This window comes from Aquarana catesbeiana, linkage group LG08, assembly GCF_042186555.1.
Source record: "Aquarana catesbeiana isolate 2022-GZ linkage group LG08, ASM4218655v1, whole genome shotgun sequence".
In the NCBI taxonomy this organism is placed as follows: Eukaryota; Metazoa; Chordata; class Amphibia; order Anura; family Ranidae; genus Aquarana; species Aquarana catesbeiana.
In genome coordinates, this window is record NC_133331.1 from 281,755,816 (window position 1) to 281,775,067 (window position 19,252).

Sequence of the window (19,252 nt, forward strand, 5' to 3'; positions counted from 1 at the left end):
ATGTGCCGCCTCCTCCTCCTCTCTCCTATCAGGCACCCACGTTGAGTCAGTGACCTCATCATCCCCTCCCTCCTCATCACTGGAGCAAACCTGGCAGTATGCTGCAGCAGGGGGAGCATGACTGCCAGATTGCTGTCCTTCTTGGGCACCCCCTCTGTCCGTGCTCATGTTACTGCCTTCATCGAGCTCAGTATCATCATCAGAGCCTTCCAAACGCTGGGCATCCTCCTGGAGCATGTACCCAACACTGTGGTCAAACAGTTCGAGGGACTCCTCAGGAGGACATGGTGGGGCTAGGGAAGGAGTCACTGATGACATTGAGCCAAGGGAAGAGGCCGCTGCTTTGCCAGACAAAGTACCCTGGGCATGGGTGAGAGAGGATGAGGAGGATGAGGACGGCTTGGTCATCCACTCGACCAAGTCTTCCGCATGTTGCGGCTCAACATGGCCAGCTGCCGAAAAAAAGGCCAAGCGTGTCCCATGGCCACGTGCTGATGAGGATGCACCGTCTCCACGACCAGCACTAGACACAGAGCCTGCTTGCCCTCTCTTATTGGCTTGTGACTGTCTGCCTCTCCTTCTTGGCCTTCCAGACATACTAATGGCCTGTAGCTGCACTAAGCTGGGATATATATATATATATATATATATATATATGCACTGATACTGCAGCTAGCAAAATCAACTGCCTGCCTGTAGTATGAGAACACCACCAACCTTCTACAGGTAGCTTTAGCTGAACACTGTGAAGTGGACGCACCCCACTAACTTGTAGGTTTAGCTGAACACTGTGAGCAGGACGCACTGCACTAACTGTAAATAGTCTAGCTGCCTGACTGTGGTACTAATAGGATCAAAAGAACACCAGCAATTTTCTTCAGGTAGCTGTATTTACTGTAACAAGACAAGCCTGCCTGTCAGTAAGAAGATAACAGAAACGGATCTAGCTGAACACTGTGAGCAGGACGCACCCCACTAGCTTGTAGGTTTAGCTGAACACTGTGAGGTGGACGCACCCCACTAACTTGTAGGTTTAGCTGAACACTGTGAGCAGGACGCACCCCACTAACTTGTAGGTTTAGCAGAACACTGTGAGCAGGACGCACTGCACTAACTGTAAATAGTCTAGCTGCCTGACTGTGGTACTAATAGGATCAAAAGAACACCAGCAATTTTCTTCAGGTAGCTGTATTTACTGTAACAAGACAAGCCTGCCTGTCAGTAAGAAGATAACAGAAACGGATCTAGCTGAACACTGTGAGCAGGACGCACCCCACTAGCTTGTAGGTTTAGCTGAACACTGTGAGGTGGACGCACCCCACTAACTTGTAGGTTTAGCTGAACACTGTGAGCAGGACTCACCCCACTAGCTTGTAGGTTTAGCTGAACACTGTGAGGTGGACGCACCCCACTAACTTCTAGGTTTAGCTGAACACTGTGAGCAGGACGCACCCCACTAACTTGTAGGTTTAGCAGAACACTGTGAGCAGGACGCACTGCACTAACTGTAAATAGTCTAGCTGCCTGACTGTGGTACTAATAGGATCAAAAGAACACCAGCAATTTTCTTCAGGTAGCTGTATTTACTGTAACAAGACAAGCCTGCCTGTCAGTAAGAAGATAACAGAAACGGATCTAGCTGAACACTGTGAGCAGGACGCACCCCACTAGCTTGTAGGTTTAGCTGAACACTGTGAGGTGGACGCACCCCACTAACTTGTAGGTTTAGCTGAACACTGTGAGCAGGACGCACCCCACTAACTTGTAGGTTTAGCAGAACACTGTGAGCAGGATGCTCTGCACTAAATGTAAATAGTCTAGCTGCCTGACTGTGGTACTAATAGGATCACAAGAACACCAGTAATTTTCTTCAGGTAGCTTTATATACTGTAACAAGACAAGCCTGCCTGTCAGTAAGAAGAGAACAGGAACGGATCTAGCTGAACACTGTGAGCAGGACGCACTGCACTAAATGTAAATAGTCTAGCTGCCTGACTGTGGTACTAATAGGATCAAAAGAACACCAGCAATTTTCTTCAAAATACTGTAACAAGACAAGCCTGCCTGTCAGTAAGAAGATAACAGGAACGGATCTAGCTGAACACTGTGAGCAGGACGCACTGCACTAAATGTAAATAGTCTAGAAGATAACAGGAACGGATCTAGCTAAACTGAATACAGTGTATATATATATATGCAACACCTGGGATGCATATATATAGACAATACACTTTAAGTGCAGCTAACTGACTGACTGTCCTGCCTAATCTAGCTAACTCAAATGAAATGACACTGTCTCTCTCTCTCTCTATTTCTCAGCACACCGGAACACACTGCACAGGGCCGCCGTGCAGGCGGCCTTATATAATGTGGGGCGTGTACTAAATCCCCTGAGCCATAATTGGCCAAAGCCTCCTTGGCTTTGGCCAATTACGGCTCTCTGTTAAGGCGGCGCTGTGATTGGCCAAGCATGCGGGTCATAGTGCATGCTTGGCCAATCATCAGCAAGCAATGCACTGCGATGCCGCAGTGAATTATGGGCCGTGACGCGCCACACGAATTTGGCGCGAACGGCCCATATCGTTCGCAATTCGACGAACGATCGAACAGCCGATGTTTGAGTCGAACATGGGTTCGACTCGAACACGAAGCTCATCCCTAATCTCCACATTGTATTCAAACACATACTTACTTTTCTAGATTTAAAGCAAGATACTGTATGGAAATTGTGCTTTGCTGATCCAAAGATGGAAGCCGCTATTATTTGCCCATACTTGTATCCCTGTCGATTGCTAATAGCTCGTTTTCTTTATTGTTTTGTATTTTCCGAAGTTCAGATGTCTTACTTTCTGTATTTTATATTGTGATGTTTTATAAATGTTATAAATAAACAAGTAAAAAAAAAAAAAAAATGTGGTTATACACCCTGTACAACCACTTTTACCTACAGGTAAGCCTATATTAAAGCTCACCTGTAGGTGCTGGAAATATCTCCTAAACCTCCACGGTTTAGGAGATATTTACAATAAAGCCATGAGCTGTGCCATGTCTACGGTGCATGCGCACTTTAGAAAGGGCATATCGTGCCCTTTCTAAAGGGGTCATGCTGTGACTGGCGGCTCCTGCGCCGGAGTGACGTCACGCGTCTCTGGCCAGTCACACAGCCAGGGTTTACTGCCCCAGAAAGAAGAGGGGTGAAGATGGACACTCCCTGCTAGTGGGGACAGAGGTGACATCGCAGGCTTCGGTTTCAGGTAGGTGACACATAATGGGCTGCTATGCGATGCATAGTAGCCCATTATGCTTTACCTTTGCAGGGAAATAAAGAGGGAGTAAAACCCATCAAGGTTTACTTCCTTTTTAACCACCTCCCACCCAGTCATTGCACATATACGGCCGGGTGGGTGCTTCCTCCTTCTGAGTGGACGTTCAGGAACGTCCCTCAGAAGGAGGGGGATTGCGCACGCGCGTGCGTGCCTGTGCAGCGGCGCGATCCCGATGTACACACGGTCGCACAAAGTTGTCGGAAAATCCGATCGTTCTGAACGCGGTGACGTAAAACACGTACGTTGGGACTATAAACGGGGCAGTAGCCAATAGCTTTCGTCTCTTAATTTATTCTGAGCATGCGTGGCACTTTGTGCGTCGGAATTGTCCACACACGGTCGGAATTTATGCGAATGGATTTTGTTGTTGGAAAATTTTTTTTAGCATGCTCTCAAACTTTGTGTGTCAGAAATTCCGATGGAAAAAGACCGTGTGTACAGGCCTTCTCGAGCCAGGCCTTCTCGTCCAACATCAGTGCCTGACCTCACAAATGCGCTTCTGGAAGAATGGTCAAACATTCCCATAGACACATTCCTAAACCTTGTGGACGGCCTTCTCAGAAGAGGTGAAGCTGTTATTAGCTGCAAAGGGTGGGCCAACTCATTATTGAACCTTACAGATTAAGACTGGGATGCCATTAAAATTCATGTGCGTTTAAAGGCAGACGTCCCAATACTTTTGGTAATATAGTGTCAGTCACAGGTGATCCAGAAAAAGGCAAACATCCCTATCCTGTTCCCACCCAGCCCTAGCTTCCCTTTAACTGGGTCTTTAAGCCAGGAAGGGGTGCAGGAAGGACTTTCTGATCGTATGACCACTGTGATTGGCTGTCACAGTGGTCACATGATCAAGAGCCCATCCCGCTGACTCCTAATTATTACTAGAGACCAGGGACTATCTATGACATCTCGGTCCCTGTGCTCAGAGAGCACACCGTGAGCATGCTCTCAGCACAGAAACTTCAGCTGTCCATAAACACGTTTGGGCATTAAAGCGTAGGGTTGGCGGCAGGAGGTTATAAAGCGTAATTCAGTTGATTCCAATATAGAGAAATCCCTTTCTTGAGCACCAAGGTCAATCAGATACTCCCCAGAGGAACAATCTGTAGTATTATTTCCTACAAATAGTTTATATTTTGTGTACTTAAAAACACCAGTCCCATGCACAGTAATCTAAGTAACCAATCAGATTATGCTCTATGATTACGCCCAATTGGCTGAGGGGACTGCAGATTACAGATCTGGAATTAAGCTTTTCCAAGGAGTGATGTGTGTGGCCGTTTGTATGCACAGAATGAGGACAGGCTCTTGCGGCCAGCACCTGTCAAATCCCAGACTGGGAAGGAAGAGCGGAGTCCGGAGCAGCACACAACACTGTGGTTGATCACAAACAGAGTTTACAGTTGATGATGAAAGCAGAGCTCTGCTAGGCTTCTCTGGGATTTTATTTGTTCTCCTGCATTTGAACCTCACGGGTCTCCATATGGTCCACAGCATGAAAAGTAGAGAAGACTGAAGAGTGGAACCTCAGGGGCGGAGCCACAGACTGCTCGCCTGTACTGCAGCAAGACAGCAGTGGGAGGGTCTCTTATCTCTAAGCAGACCCACCTCCAAAAAGGTCTCCTCCCCAGCAGAGCTCACTGTGTAATGTTCTACACATCAGAGGACTTTATAATTCATGAGGAGACCCCTCCTCTCCATCCAGTCCACACAAGAGTTCTGGGACCCCCTTCTCTCATAATAAGAAGACATTATTACCTCCTCCTCACTGGACACACACTCTCACCCCCTCCAGCAGCTGCAATAAAACACAGAAAACTTCAGTTCTCACTTCTTCAGCTTTAAAAGACTGGTCCCCAATGCTATGCCAACTTCTCACACTGCGCATGCGCTGCGCAACAGGAAGCCGCTGGCTAGCCGTGGAACGCACACAGGAGCCAGAGGACGGAAGCCGCTGAAACGCTCTCCCTCCGCCTGGCAAAGAAATCCCCGCCCACTGCACGCATTCATACTCAGAGCCGCCGGTAGAGGGCCGACCCTGAACAAATCAGTCCCCCAGGCCAGTTTGCTGTAGCACGTTTAGAATCCATTTTATAGGTTTAGAAACCCTTTTAAATACCAGAAGCATTCCTAATCCGTGTTTTAGAATCAATATGACGTTAAAATAGAGTTTTTTTTTATCTTCGTTATAAGATTTATGATCTGAGGGCTGGAGGTGGAGGACATTTTGTTGTAGCCCAGAGTTGGGTGAATAAGGAGGAGCTCTAGCAGTGTGGAAATCCTCCTGGAGGGGGGTGGCAGACTGGAGTGTCCAGTGAGGAGGAGGAGGTAATAATGCATTTTTAATTATTACACTGAGCTTGTTTTAAATGGTATGGGGGGAGGGGCTGGAATTCAATTTATAACCCTTTTTTCCTTGCCTGTCTCTGAAGCTCTGCCCCTCCGCAACCTCTCCTCATCGCACCTCTGCTGAATATTTGTCATGTGTCCCCCTATTCTGCAGGACGGTACCTCCAATTCAGTCTTTTTTCATATTATCCCATCCCCCGGCATGGCACAAAGTGCCCCTTGAAGCAGGAAGATAGCGCCTAAGTTGTTATGGTGAGCGGCACGCAGGGTTGTCACCTCATTCCTTTAAAACCTGAACACATATTAATTACACGGGTTCTGTTTCTGATTAAGGTGGTAATTAAACTCACTTGGTGCCTTTTCTGCATTAAATTAGCTTCAAAACCTGTGTAATTCAGTTGTGTTTGGGTTTAAAGGGATGAGGGGGCAACTCTAGCGGCATGCAAAGTGCAACCATTTATTTACCCCTAACACTTCATAGAGATGAGAACGGTGTACACAAAGCAACGTGTTTCCCAATGTTTGTAGAGATCATGGCGGCTATGGCCAATCGCCCGGCCTCTTCCCTTAGGGTTGCCACCTTTTCTTAAAGCCAAACCATAACACGTTAGCGGCATGCAACAATTTTTTTTTTTGAAGTATGCAAAACAAATAAAAAAACAAAAGTGGCAACCCTAGGTGTCCCCATCAGAGTCCTACTTACAGCTGGTGTCCCCATCAGATCAGGTGCCCCCAATCAGAGTTCCTCTTAATGTTCGTGTCCCATCATAGTCCCCTTACATCAGGTGCCCCTATCAGAGTCCCCTTAATGTTGGTGCCCCTATCAGAGTCCCCTTACATCAGTTGCCCCTATCAGAGTCCCCTTACATCAGATGCCCCCATCAGAGTCCCTCTTACATCCGATGGGGATACCTTACTTTAGGTGCCCCTATCGGAGTCCCCCTTTACATCAGGTGCCCCTATCGGAGTCCCCCTTTACATCAGGTGCCCCTATCGGAGTCCCCCTTTACATCAGGTGCCCCTATCAGAGTCCCTTTTACTTCAGGTGCCCCTATTAGAGTCGTCCTTACATGAGGTGTCCCCAACAGAGTCCACCTTACATCAGGTGCCACATCAGCTGCCCCATCAGAGTCCCTCTTACATATAATAGGGGCCCCTTACATCAGGTGCCCCCTCGTCAGATTCCCCCTTACATCAGGTGCCCCCCCCCCCGTCAGAGTCCCAATTACATCAGGTGCCCCCCCGTCAGAGTCCCAATTACATCAGGTGCCCCCCCCGTCAGAGTCCCCCTTACATCAGGTGCCCCCCCCCTGTCAGAGTCCCCCTTACATCAGGTGCCCCCCCCCCCTGTCAGAGTCCCCCTTACATCAGGTCCCCCCCCACCGCCAGAGTCCCCCTTACATCAGGTGCCCCCCCATCAGAGTCCCCCTTACATCAGGTCCCCCTTACATCAGGTGCCCCCCCGTCAGAGTCCCCCTTACATCAGGTGCCCCCCCGTCAGAGTCCCCCTTATATCAGGTGCCCCCATCAAACTGAAGACAACGCAGTTCCTCCTTCCTTTCTCCTGTCTTCACCCCCTTGCAGTCCTGCGCTGACACTGAGCTGTGCTGGCTGTCTATCGCCTCCTGCAGGCTGGAAGGAGGAGAACACCCAATCCTCTCTCCAGCTATCTAAGGAAGCCGCTGTCCAGTCTATGCAGCATAGTTGGGAAACAGTGTTCACCCCAAATCAGGAAGTGTCTGACCACTGCCTATTTTATTGAAAACTGCAGAATTAAAAGGATTGGACTTAGATCTATGTTTTCAAGAGATGGTGAAAACATCTATATTTTATTGAGTATTATTTAATCTTTAATGATTATCATACTGCATACACATTTTACAGGGCAGGTGTTACCTGTTACTCCAATGAGGAGTGGGAACATGTAGAAGGACAGATTGATCTGTACAAGGACATCATGATGGAGAACCGACCACCGATCACATCACCAGGTAAGAGGAAACTTTAATTTCTTATATCGAGGATCCACCTAGATATACACATCCTCTGATATAAAGATATACAATGTATTCAGTCAGTGTGTGTGTTTCCTACAGATAGATCCAGTAACAGAAATCCCCCAGAGAGATGTCCCCGTCCTCTGTATTCCCGGGACTCCATACAGGAACATCTGGAGATCCCTCAGGGTTATGAGGTAAATGACAATGGGATTTAAAGAGCAAGTAAAGAGCAAGTTCCAATCTCTGGATCAAGGGCTGGTGATCCATGTCTCAAATCCAGTGACTGCCTTTGAAAAAGTTCTACATTGCGACATACACGGCTCCCTAGTTTATTCCAGTCGCCTACCACTGATTGGAAATGGCTAAAGTTGCCCTTTACCTATACTATTATTTGTAAAGTGGCTTGGTGGACCTTAGTTAATAAATGCAATATCTTTGTCATTTTTTTGTCTCTAAGAATGGAAATCTGAATGTGGTTAAAGCTGAAGTAAAAGAGGAAGCAGAAGAGATGTCTTTGAGGGGTGATGACCCGTGTAAGGAGGTGGAAATTCCTCCAGAGACCAGCACAGGTCAGTAATATTATTACAGATATAACCCTGTCAATTTATGCAGTGCTTTACATATATCTTATACATTCACATCGGTCCCTGCCCTCAAGGAGCTTACAGTCTAAGGTCCCTTACGCATATCCATATATAATAGGGCTAATTCACCTACCAGCATGTCTTTGGGAGGAAACCCATACAGGCACAGGGAGAACATGCAAACTCCAGGCACGTAGTGCCATGGTTGGGCTTCGAATCAACGAGCCTAGTACTACCAGGCAGACATGTTAACCACTTAGTCATTGAGCTGCCTGATAACACTAAATCCAGAAAAGATTGTTCAGTCACTATAACAATCTCTTCTCCCCCCCTCCTTTGTCAGTAGACAGTAATGGGGAGACAGTATATGTCCAGTGGGGGAGTCAGGAACCATCAGCCCAGTGGTGGTCGGTGCTCCATTATTTGGGGGGTTGGCAAACAACCCCCACCCCCCCCACTGGCTTGCTTGCCCGCCCACATGTCCACCAGCCAGCCCGCCAGGCCACCCACCAGCCCCACACTTACCCCATCCAGGTTGCAGGCGGCTTCGGTGGCTTCCTGGGCTTCTCCTCCCGGCCAATCCGGTCGCTTCTCTTCCCAGCCAATTCGTTCTTAAGACCGCTTCCTGATTGGCCAAGAGAAGAAGCACGAAGACAATAGCAATTGTTGATTCACTAATGTCACAAGTGGGTGGGCTCTGCGCCCCGAGCCCAACATTTTTGAAGCCAATCATGTGCTTCTAAAAAAATAAAACCTCATAGAAATCCATGCGTCCAGCATGGAGATTAGGGGGGCAGCGCCCCTTATGGAGCGGCTGCTGCTGCATCAGCCTCTATTAGATTCCGGGTCTCCTCCTCACATCATGTCATTGTGTGTTACCAGCCAAGAGACGTGACCAGTCTCCCTCCACACACACACTCTCTGGGGTCTCTCATACATCTCAGTAGAAATGGCAACGCTGTCTAGGTTCAATTCAATATGGGTTCTGCAAATCTTGATAAAAATTTGGCAAACCCAAACAAGGAGGATCCCATTGATGACCATGGAGAGCAAAATTTAAACTTTAGCCATTTTTGAAGCACAGTTACCAGCAACTAATGGATCATGTGACGGCTGTGACAGCCAATAACGGCAGTCACATGATCAAAAACCCTGTCCCGCCTCCCGGCATCTAAAACCACTTAACCACTTCCAGCCCAGGTCTATTCTGGCACTCCTCCCCTACATGTAAAAATCATCATTTTTTTTACTAGAAAATTACTCAGAACTGCCAAACATATATATATTAGCAGAGACCTTAGGGAATAAAATGGCGGTCATTGCAATTTTTTATGTCACACTGAATTTGCGCAGCAATTTTTCAAACGCTTTTTTTGGGGGAAAAAAACACTTTCATGAATAAAAAAAAAAAAAAAAAAAACACTACAGTTAGCACCAATTTTTTGTATAATGTGAAAGATGATGTTACACCGAGTAAATAGATAACTAACATGCCCCGTTTTTCTTTCTGTTTCTAAATTTACAATAAACTTTATTGTGAAAAAAAAAAATATGCACGCATGACCTACGTATGCATTCGCTTCTCTGTGCGTGCACGTGGGCATTGGGACGCTTTAAATTTTTTATTGTTTATATTATTTTTATTTTTTTTATCAATTTTATTCCTATTACAATGAATGTAAACATCCCTTGTAATAGGAATAGGGCATGACAGGACTTTATGGAGAGATCTGGGGTCTATAATTCCCTGGGGACTGGGCGCCTATAAGTAGAATGGTAGAAAGCCTGAGATCAATAAAAAAAAAAATTATCTCAGGCTTTCCAGCTAAAAAAAAATAAATGGCAGTGTTTACATCTGCCGGTCCCGGACGCGGCATCATGACAACGCTTGCAGCCTCCGAGGGTCAAAGAGATGGCCGCATCCCCTTCCACCACTTGCAAAAGCAATCAAGCTGCTGATCGGCCATTATGATTGCTTTTACTTTGCAGGGAATCGCCAGCAGAAAAAAACGATATCTGAATAATGCCAGCTGCAGGCATCATTCAGATAGCTCCACTTAAACCTAATGATATGACTTCCACCTAAGGTTAAGTGGATAAAAGGCCGGCGCCGTGAAGGGGTTCATGAGGGAGAAATGGCTGAAATGTACTTGAGAAAAATTGTACAGATGGGTGTTTTTCACTACTAGAATTAAAGTCATTGTAAAGTCAGAAGGTGTTTTATCTAAATGCATTCTATGCATTAAGATAAAAAGTCTTCTGTGTGCAGCAGCCGCCCTAGCCAAACCGAATACTTATCTGAGGTCCATCTAGATCCAGCGATGTTGCAGGAGTGTCTCAGCTGCGTGGGACTCTCCTCCACCATTGGCTCCCGCTGCTGTTAAAGTCAGTAAGCCAATGAGGAGAGAAAGGGGGCGGTGCGGGCTGCGGCTCGTGTTTGAATGGACACACAGAGCTGCAGCTTGGTTTGGGTGCCCCATAGCAAGCAGCTTGTTGTGGGCGCACTCAACAGGAGGGAGGGGCCAGGAGCCCCGAAGAGGGACCCGAGAAGATAAGGATTGGGGCTGTTCTGTGCAAAGCCCCAGGTAAGTATAACGTTTGTTATTTTTACCAAAAATATGTAGCAGAATACATATTGGCCTAAATTGATGAAGAAATTTGTTTTTTTTTCAATTTATATATTGGCTATGTTTTATAGCAGAATGTTAAAAATGTTTTTTTTTTTTTCAAAATTGTTAGTCCTTTTTTTGTTTATAGCGAAAAAAATAAAAACCGCAGCAGTGATCAAATAAAACCAATAAAAAGCTCTATTTGTGGGAAAAAAAGGACAAAAATGTTGTTTAGGTACAGCGTTGCACTACCGCACAATTGTCAGTTAAAGCAAGCAGTGCCATATCGCAAAAAATGGCCTAGTCATGACAGGGGTCAACCTTCCAGAGCCGAAGTGGTTAAAGCTGCATATGAATTTAGGGATGCAGTATGATGAACTCCTTTAAAAGCAACATTTTTTATCTACAAACAGCAGTCAGAGATCTGTCATTTTTTCTGTGGTACTGCTGGCTGGCTTCTGTTTTTAAACAAGGGGGTTGGGGTGACTTCATCGACCAAATTAGGTCACAATAACATAATTTTCATCATCCAGCAAAAGAGCTACATTAATCACATTGAGTGACTTCTGACAATATAGACCTGTCGCCAGCGTAAAAGGCAGCGTAATAATATAAAATTAAAAACCAATATATTCCTAAAATAGATGAAAAGCCAAAAGCACCACCACTCTAAAAAAAAAAAAAAAAATGGCAAGAATCCCAAAATAATACACATTTTTATTCACAGACTGCAGAGACACCAGCTCAACTCAAGAAAAACTCAAAGTCGAGGAGGAGGAAAAAGAACATGCAGAGATTAGGGAGGAAGCAATTCCTTTGCAGATCTCTGCAGGTAAGTAATAAACATAATTATATGGCCCTTAGTGGAGAGGATCTTTCATTGGCAGTTTGATTCTGCATGCTTTTCCTTATCAAAACGGAGAAAATGTGAGGTAAAATGCTGAGTTGCTGCCCATTGCAACCACTTAGAGGTCTCATTGAGATATTGCATCAAAAGAAAAGTAAAACATAGTTACATAGTAACATAGTCAGTTTGAAAAAAGACACAGGTCCATCTAGTTCAACCGAAAAAAAAAAAAAAATCATACAATACCATATACACAATCCTATACCCACAGTTCATCCAGAGGAAGGCGAAAAACCCCAGCAAAGCATGATCCAATTTGCCACAGCAGGGGAAAAAAATGCCTTCCAGACCCCCCTAGAGGCAATCAGATATTCCCTGGATCAATTTACCTATAAATGTTAGTATCCAGTTATATTATGTACATTTTAGGAAAGAATCCAGGCCTTTTTAAAGAAATCTACTGAGCTGGCCAGAACCACCTCTGAAGGGAGTTTATTCCACATTTTCACAGCTCTTACTGTGAAGAAACCTTTCCGTATTTGGAGAGGAAATCTCTTTTCCTCCACATGTAAAGAGTGCCCCCTTGTCCTCTGTAATGACCTTAAAGTGAATAACTCAACACCCAGTTGGAAAAATGGCTCTATATTTAGATATATGGACCCCTTATGTATTTATACATGTTGATCATATCCCCCCTTAATCTCCTCTTCTCAAGAGAGAATAAATTCAGTTCCTATAATCTTTCCTCATAGCTGAGCTCCTCCATGCCTCTTATCAGTTTGGTTGCTCTTCTCTGCACTTTCTCCAGTTCCCCGATATCCTTTTTGAGAACTGGTGCCCAAAACTGAACTGCATATTCCAGATGAGGTCTTACTAATGATTTGTACAGGGGGGGGGCAAAATGATATATCTCTCTGGAGTCCATACCTCTCTTAATACAAGAAAGGACTTTGCTCGCTTTGGAAACCACAGTTTGGCATTGCATGCTATTATTAAGCTTATGATCTACCAAAACCCCCAGATCCTTCTCCACTATGGATCCCTGCAATTGTACTCCCCCTAGTATGTAGGATGCATGCATATTCTTCGCCTCCAAGTGCAGAACTTTACATTTATCAACATTAAACCTCATTTGCCACATAGTTGCCCAATTAAACAGTGCATTGAGGTCAGCTTGTAAGTTGGAGACGTTATTCCACTGCGTAGCTTGATGTCATCTGCAGACTGAAATAGTACTTTTAATCCCAGACCCTATATCATTTATAAAGATATTAAAAAGTAAGGGTCCCAACACCGAACCTTGGGGTACGCCACTGATAACCTTAGACCATTCAGAGTAAGAATCATTATCTACTACTCTCTGAATTCTGTATTTTAGACAGTTTTCTATCCATTTACAAACTGATATTTCCAAGCCTGTAGACTTTACCTTACACATGAGCCGTGTGTGGGGAACTGTGTCAAACGCTTTTGCAAAATCCAAATATACCACGTCCACCGCCACCCCTCTGTTCAAGGTTTTACTTACCTCCTCATAAAAAGAAATCGGGGTTGTTTCACAACTTCTGCCTTTCATGAATCCATGCTGTCTGTTGTTTAAAATAATTTTTTCCATCAAGAACTCATCTATGTGGCCTTTTATTAAACTCTCCAGTATCTTCCCGAATATAGAAGGTAAACTAACAGGTACTTTACATGACCGGGCACTTTACATTGTAACTAGAGCAAGGAAGAGCTAATGCCGCTACCAAGTTGTTATTGCTTGTAAAGAGTGAAAGGATGAAAGTGCCAAGCTGTAGGGATCAGTCTAGATATCGTATTTATTTACAAAGAAAGTAAAAAATGAATACATATAGAAGTCTAAAAGAATATTACAAGGTGTGGTCCTTTTCCTAAGATCTGTATCATGGCCAGCTCCTAGAATAAGACCGAGAGAAAATGGCCTGACTCCAGGGCTGGATTTATAAGGGGGAAATTGCCCCAGGCCCCCCTGACAGAAGATGCCCCCCTCTATGCAAAAATGATATATACAATTCTAAAAAAATAATAAAATGTATAAGAAAAGACTTATTTTCTTTTATTAAATGTATCTTGCGAAGTAATATTTTGCCACTCATCTGTTTCTTTTTTCAAAAATGAATTTTGGCAACTCAAGCAAACCACACAGAGAGCACTATGACTGTGTGTGTGTGTGTTTGACCTCAGAATGATGTTGTGTTATTCTTTTTAAAAATGCGTGACTGCCATTGCTAATGTAAACCAAATCTGTGTATAAGGGGCTTCCCCGTACCTAAAGTGCCTCGGGCCCTCCAAGGTCTAAATCTGTCTCTGCCCACAGCTATACCCCTTGCTTGCTCTTTGATAGTCATCTGTCAAATCCACAATTAGAGCTGCGCGATTAATCGTTAAGAATCAAAATCTTTTTCCCTTCCTGCATGTGGCAAGTCTTTCTAACAAGTGCAGAGAGTTCTCACAGCTGGAAAAAAAAAAAATCCAGGCAGCCTGCCAAGTTTTATTACAACACAGGAAGAAGTAGAAACAAAGTATCTTCCTTCTTTTATCAAAGGAAAGAACTCTGTGTAAATGAAGGAAGTTTAACCATTTAAAGACCAAACCTTTTCTGACATTTGTTGCTTACAAGCAAAAATCATTATTTTCTGATAGAAAGTTACTTAAAACACCCAGACATGATATATTTGTTTTTAGCAGAGACCCTAGAGAATAAAATGGTGGTTGTTGCAATATATGCCACACCGTATTTGCGCAGCGGTTTTTCAAGCGCAATTTAAAAAAAAAAAAAAATACACTTTAATGAATTAAAGAAAAACTAAGTGGTAACGTTAGCCCCATTTTTTTTTTTTGTATGGTGTGAAAGAAGATGTTGCACCATGAGAATCGTGATCTTTATTCTAAGCAAAAAAAATAGTGATTCTCATTTTAGCCAGAATCGTGCAGCTCTATCCACAATATAAGTAGAATTCTCCTGCAATTGTGAATCTCCTCCAGCAGGTGCCATTATTACACTGCAGGCAAAAAGTGTTTACCCCCCCAGGACAGCATTAGATCACATTTATCATTTGATCACCCAATGATGGACAGCTCAGCCAGATGTTCCCATCTTCTCCTTCACAGTCAAAGACAAAAATATATTTAACCACTTGCCCCTACTGGCCACATTTACCCTCTTCCTGCCCAGGCCAATTTTCAGCGCTGTCGCACTTTGAATGACAATTGCTCTGTTATGTACACATATGAAAATATTATCACTTTTTAATTATCATTACACAAAAATAGAGATTTCTGTTGGTGGTATTTAATCACCACTGGGGTTTTTTTTTGCTAAACAAACAAAAAAAGACTGAAAATTTTGAAAAAAATGTTTTTTATAGTTTGTAATAAAATTTTGCAAACAGGTATTTTTTCCCCCTCACTAATAGACACTGATAGGTGGTACTGATGGGCACTGATCAGGAGGCACTGATGAGACTGCACTGATGGGAACTGATAGGTGGTACTGATGGGCACTGATGAAGTGGCACTGGTGGTCACTGATCAGGAGGCACTGATGAGGCTGCACTGATGGGAAATGATAGGTGGCACTGTTGGGCACTGATCAGGAGGCACTGATGGGAACTGAAAGGCACTGGTAGGCGCAACTGATAGGCAGCACTGATAAGTGACACTGGTGGGCACTGATTAGCAGCACTGGTGGGCACGGATGTCCCTTATAACAGAAGCCGGTTAACATCTTTTTTTTTTTTCTTTTTTCTTCACGCTTTTAGTGTGAGAAATAAAAAAAACAACAACCTGTTTCTGTTTACTTCCGTGATCAGCTGTCATTGACAGCTGATCACGTAGTAAAGGACCTCTGTGATTGGCCCTATACCCCAATCTGTGATCAGCCGAGTCCAAATGACTCAGTGATCACAGAGCACACTGCCTGCGCCGGAGGGGTGCATGGTCAGCGTGAGCATGGGAGGACGTCCATGGACACCCTGCCGGCATTTTAAGCCCACGCTGTAGCCCTCTTTCGGCTATAGCGTGGGTGGGAAAGGCTTAATAAAATAAATGATTACAGCATTAATAAGTTAACACAGAATATAAAATTTAAAAAAGCATAGTTATGTTGTTGGGATAAAGTTTCTTTGTGTGTGTGCAAGAGCTTTTCCGAAAAATTAGCCATTCGTAATGTGTAACATAATTCCTTGGAATGTCTGGCATAGGTTGGGGGAATGGAATGTTATACATACCCTGTTTCCACGAAAATAAGACCTACCCTGAAAATAAGACCTACAAGGACTTTAACTAGGGCTTATTTGGGGGTAGGGCTTTTATTGCAGCCATCACTGACAAACACGCTAGGTCTTATTTTCAGGGAAACAGGGTAGTACCCTAGAAGTTTATCTATCATCTGAGTTACGTAGAAATATTATTTTTATATATATATATATATATATATATATATATATATATATATATTGTAATCTATTTTCCTGTATCAATGCCCTAATCAAGAAATATTACAGTAGAAAGATTCCATTCTTAACCTAAATACTTTCCACTATAAACTCTTTAAATCTGGATAGGAAACAACCATGTCTCTGAGACTTTGGAATGGGAGGGGTTGTAGAAGCCCATGCCTAATGAATACCATCTGTAAACCTTTGGTAGATTTTCAAATAGGCTTCCAGAAAGTCTGCTTGTTTTACCTTTCCCCATCTTGGACAAATATAAATATAACAATTCAACTCATCCTAACGTCCACCCAGTCATACAACCCCAATTCCAAAAAGTTGGGACGCTGTGTAAAATTTGCATAAAAACAGAACACATATCAAATATTTAAACTAAGAAAATGTACAATTTTAAGAAAAAAATTAGGTCATTTTGAAATTGATGGCAGCAACACATCTCAAAAAAGTTGGGACAGGGCAACAAAAAGCTGGCAAAGTAAGTGGTACTAACAAGGAAGAGCACAGTGGTGTAGTGGTTAGCACTTTCACTTAGCAGCAAAAAGGATCGCTGGTTCAAATTCCGACCACGACACCATCTGCCTGGAGTTTGCATGTTCTCCCTGTGCCTACGTGGGTTTCCTCCGGGTACTCCAGTTTCCTCTCACACTCTAAAGACATGCTGGTAGGTTAATCGGATCCTGTCTAAATTGGCCCTAGTATGTATGTATGTGAGTTAGGGACCTTAGGTTGTAAGCTCCTTGAGGGCAGGGACTGATGTGAATGTAAAATGTATATACATATAAAATGTAAATCGCTGCGTAAATTGACGGTGCTATATAAGTAGCTGAAATAAATAAATAAAAAATAAATAAATAAGAGCTGGGAAAACATTTTGCAACTAATCAGGTTAATTGGCAACAGGTCAGTTACATAATTGGGTATTGTCTTCATTGGTTGAACTTGTTGGCCAAATGCTGCAGCCATTGTTCAAATAAAGAGCATCTTAGTGGGTCAGAGTGTCTCAGAAGTAAAGATGGGCAAAGGTTCACCAATCTGTGAAAAGCTGTGTCTAAAAACTGTCAAATAAATTTCAAAATAATGTTCCTCAACTTAAAATTGCAAAGACTTTAAATATATCATCATCTACAGTACATAATATCATCAAAAGATTAAGAGAATCTGGAGAAATCTTTGCGCATGGGACAAGGCCGGAACATAATATTGGATGCCTGTGATCTTTGGGCCCCCAGGCGGCACTGCATTAGTGACAGGAATGATTTGCGTGGGCTCAGGAATACGTAAAATAAAATCACTATCTGTGAACACAGTTTGCTGTGCCATCCAAAAATGTAAAATAAAGTTCTATCATGCAAGAAGAAGCCATATCTAAACATGATCCAGAAATGCTGCCATCTTTTCTGGGTCAAAGCTCATTTAAAGTTCTAGTAAACCCTGAATTCAGATTTTCACCTGCAGGTAAGCTTATAATAAGGCTTACGTGAAGGTTTAATGAATATCTACTAAGCATGCACTGTTTAGGAGATACTTGCTTGGCTGGCAGCTGGTGACGTCACCGGTACGTGCGCTCTGAAGGAATAGCATACCCGTGCCACGCCTTCAGGACTCTGTGCCGTGGCCATGATGTTATTGCAGCTCGCTGTTTAGGCAATCGCAGCCCGCGAACCCGGGAGGAAGACTGGGTGAAGATGGAAGCCTTTGCAATAGCGGAGGAGGGCTTCATTTCAAGGTAGGTTTTTCATATTTTGCTAGTTAAAATGGTCTGTTACAAAGTAGAAATCTGTTTTGTGGTCAGACCAATTGAAATTTGACATCATGGGCACTGCATCCTCCAGACTAAAGAAGAGAGGGACCTTCCAGCTTGTTATCAGGGCTCAGTTCAAAGGTGTGCTTCTTTGATGGTATTGGGGTTTATTAGTGCATATAGAATGGGCAGCTTGAACCATCAATGCTAAAAGATATATCCAGGTTTTAGAGCAGCATATGCTCCCATCCTGACAATGCCTTTTTTAGGGAAGACCTTGCATATTTCAGCAGGACAATGCTAAACTATCTACTGCATCAATAACAGCATGGTTTTGTAGTAGAAGAGTCTGGGTGCTTAACTGGCCTGCCTGCAGTCCAGACCTTTCACAATTGAAAATATTTAACGCATCTTGAAATGGAAAACATGGCAAAGAAGACCAAGGACTGTTGAGCCATTAGAATCCTATATCAGGCAAAAACCCCAGCAAATGGTCTCCTCAGTTCCCAGACGTTTACAGAATGTTGTTAAAAAAAGAGTGGATGCTACACTGTGCTAAACGGGACACCATCAATTTCAAAATTACCTTATTTTGATGTTTTCTATTTTATATTGTGAATAAAATCTGGGTTTATGAGATTTACAGATCATTGAATTCTCTTGTTATGTAGATTTTACACAAAGTGTCCCAACTTTTGTTGAATTGGGGCTGTACATATACTTACAGTGCCTTGAAAAAGTATTCATACCGCTTGAAATTTTCCAAATTTTGTCATGTTACAACCAAAAACATAAATTTATTTTTTGGGGATTTTGTGTGATAGACCAGGGATCTCCAAACTTTTGAAACAAAGGTCCAGTTTACTGTCCTTCAGATGGGCCGGATTGTGGCCAGTGGGGGGTAGAAAATGGCCCAGGTCCAGCATCAATGAGAATAAATATGGCCTCAGGGTTGGTGGTCAGTAGGAGGAGTAATAGTACTACTAATAGGTGAGGAATAGTATCCCATCATTGGTATCAATGGAACACATAGTGACCCATTGTTGGTGTAAGTGTGGGGATTAGTGCTTCATATTGTTGGGAGTAATAGTGTCCCAAGGGCCGGATAAAGCCTAGCAAAGGGCCATATCTGGCCCTCGGGCCACAGTTTGGAGACCCCTGTTATAGACCAACACAAAGTGGCACATATTTGTGAAGTGGAAGGAAAATGATAAATGGTTTTCCAAATTTTTTACAAATAAATATGTGAAAAGTGTGGCATGCATTTGTATTGTAAAGTCAATACTTTGTAGAACCAGCTTTTGCTGCAATTACAGCTGCA

The 19,252-nt window shown here is 43.6% G+C and overlaps 1 protein-coding gene across 1 annotated transcript in view; it reads left to right on the forward strand.

The window, feature by feature from the left end:
* The window catches only part of LOC141106756 (uncharacterized), a 171,238-nt gene that overhangs the window by 14,250 nt on the left and 137,736 nt on the right, over positions 1-19,252 (forward strand). The window contains exons 2-6 of the mRNA XM_073597683.1: positions 5,583-5,654; positions 7,560-7,666; positions 7,772-7,869; positions 8,133-8,244; positions 11,596-11,700. Coding sequence (XP_073453784.1) covers positions 5,583-5,654; positions 7,560-7,666; positions 7,772-7,869; positions 8,133-8,244; positions 11,596-11,700 — 494 coding nt within the window. The remainder of the gene's footprint in view (positions 1-5,582; positions 5,655-7,559; positions 7,667-7,771; positions 7,870-8,132; positions 8,245-11,595; positions 11,701-19,252) is intronic.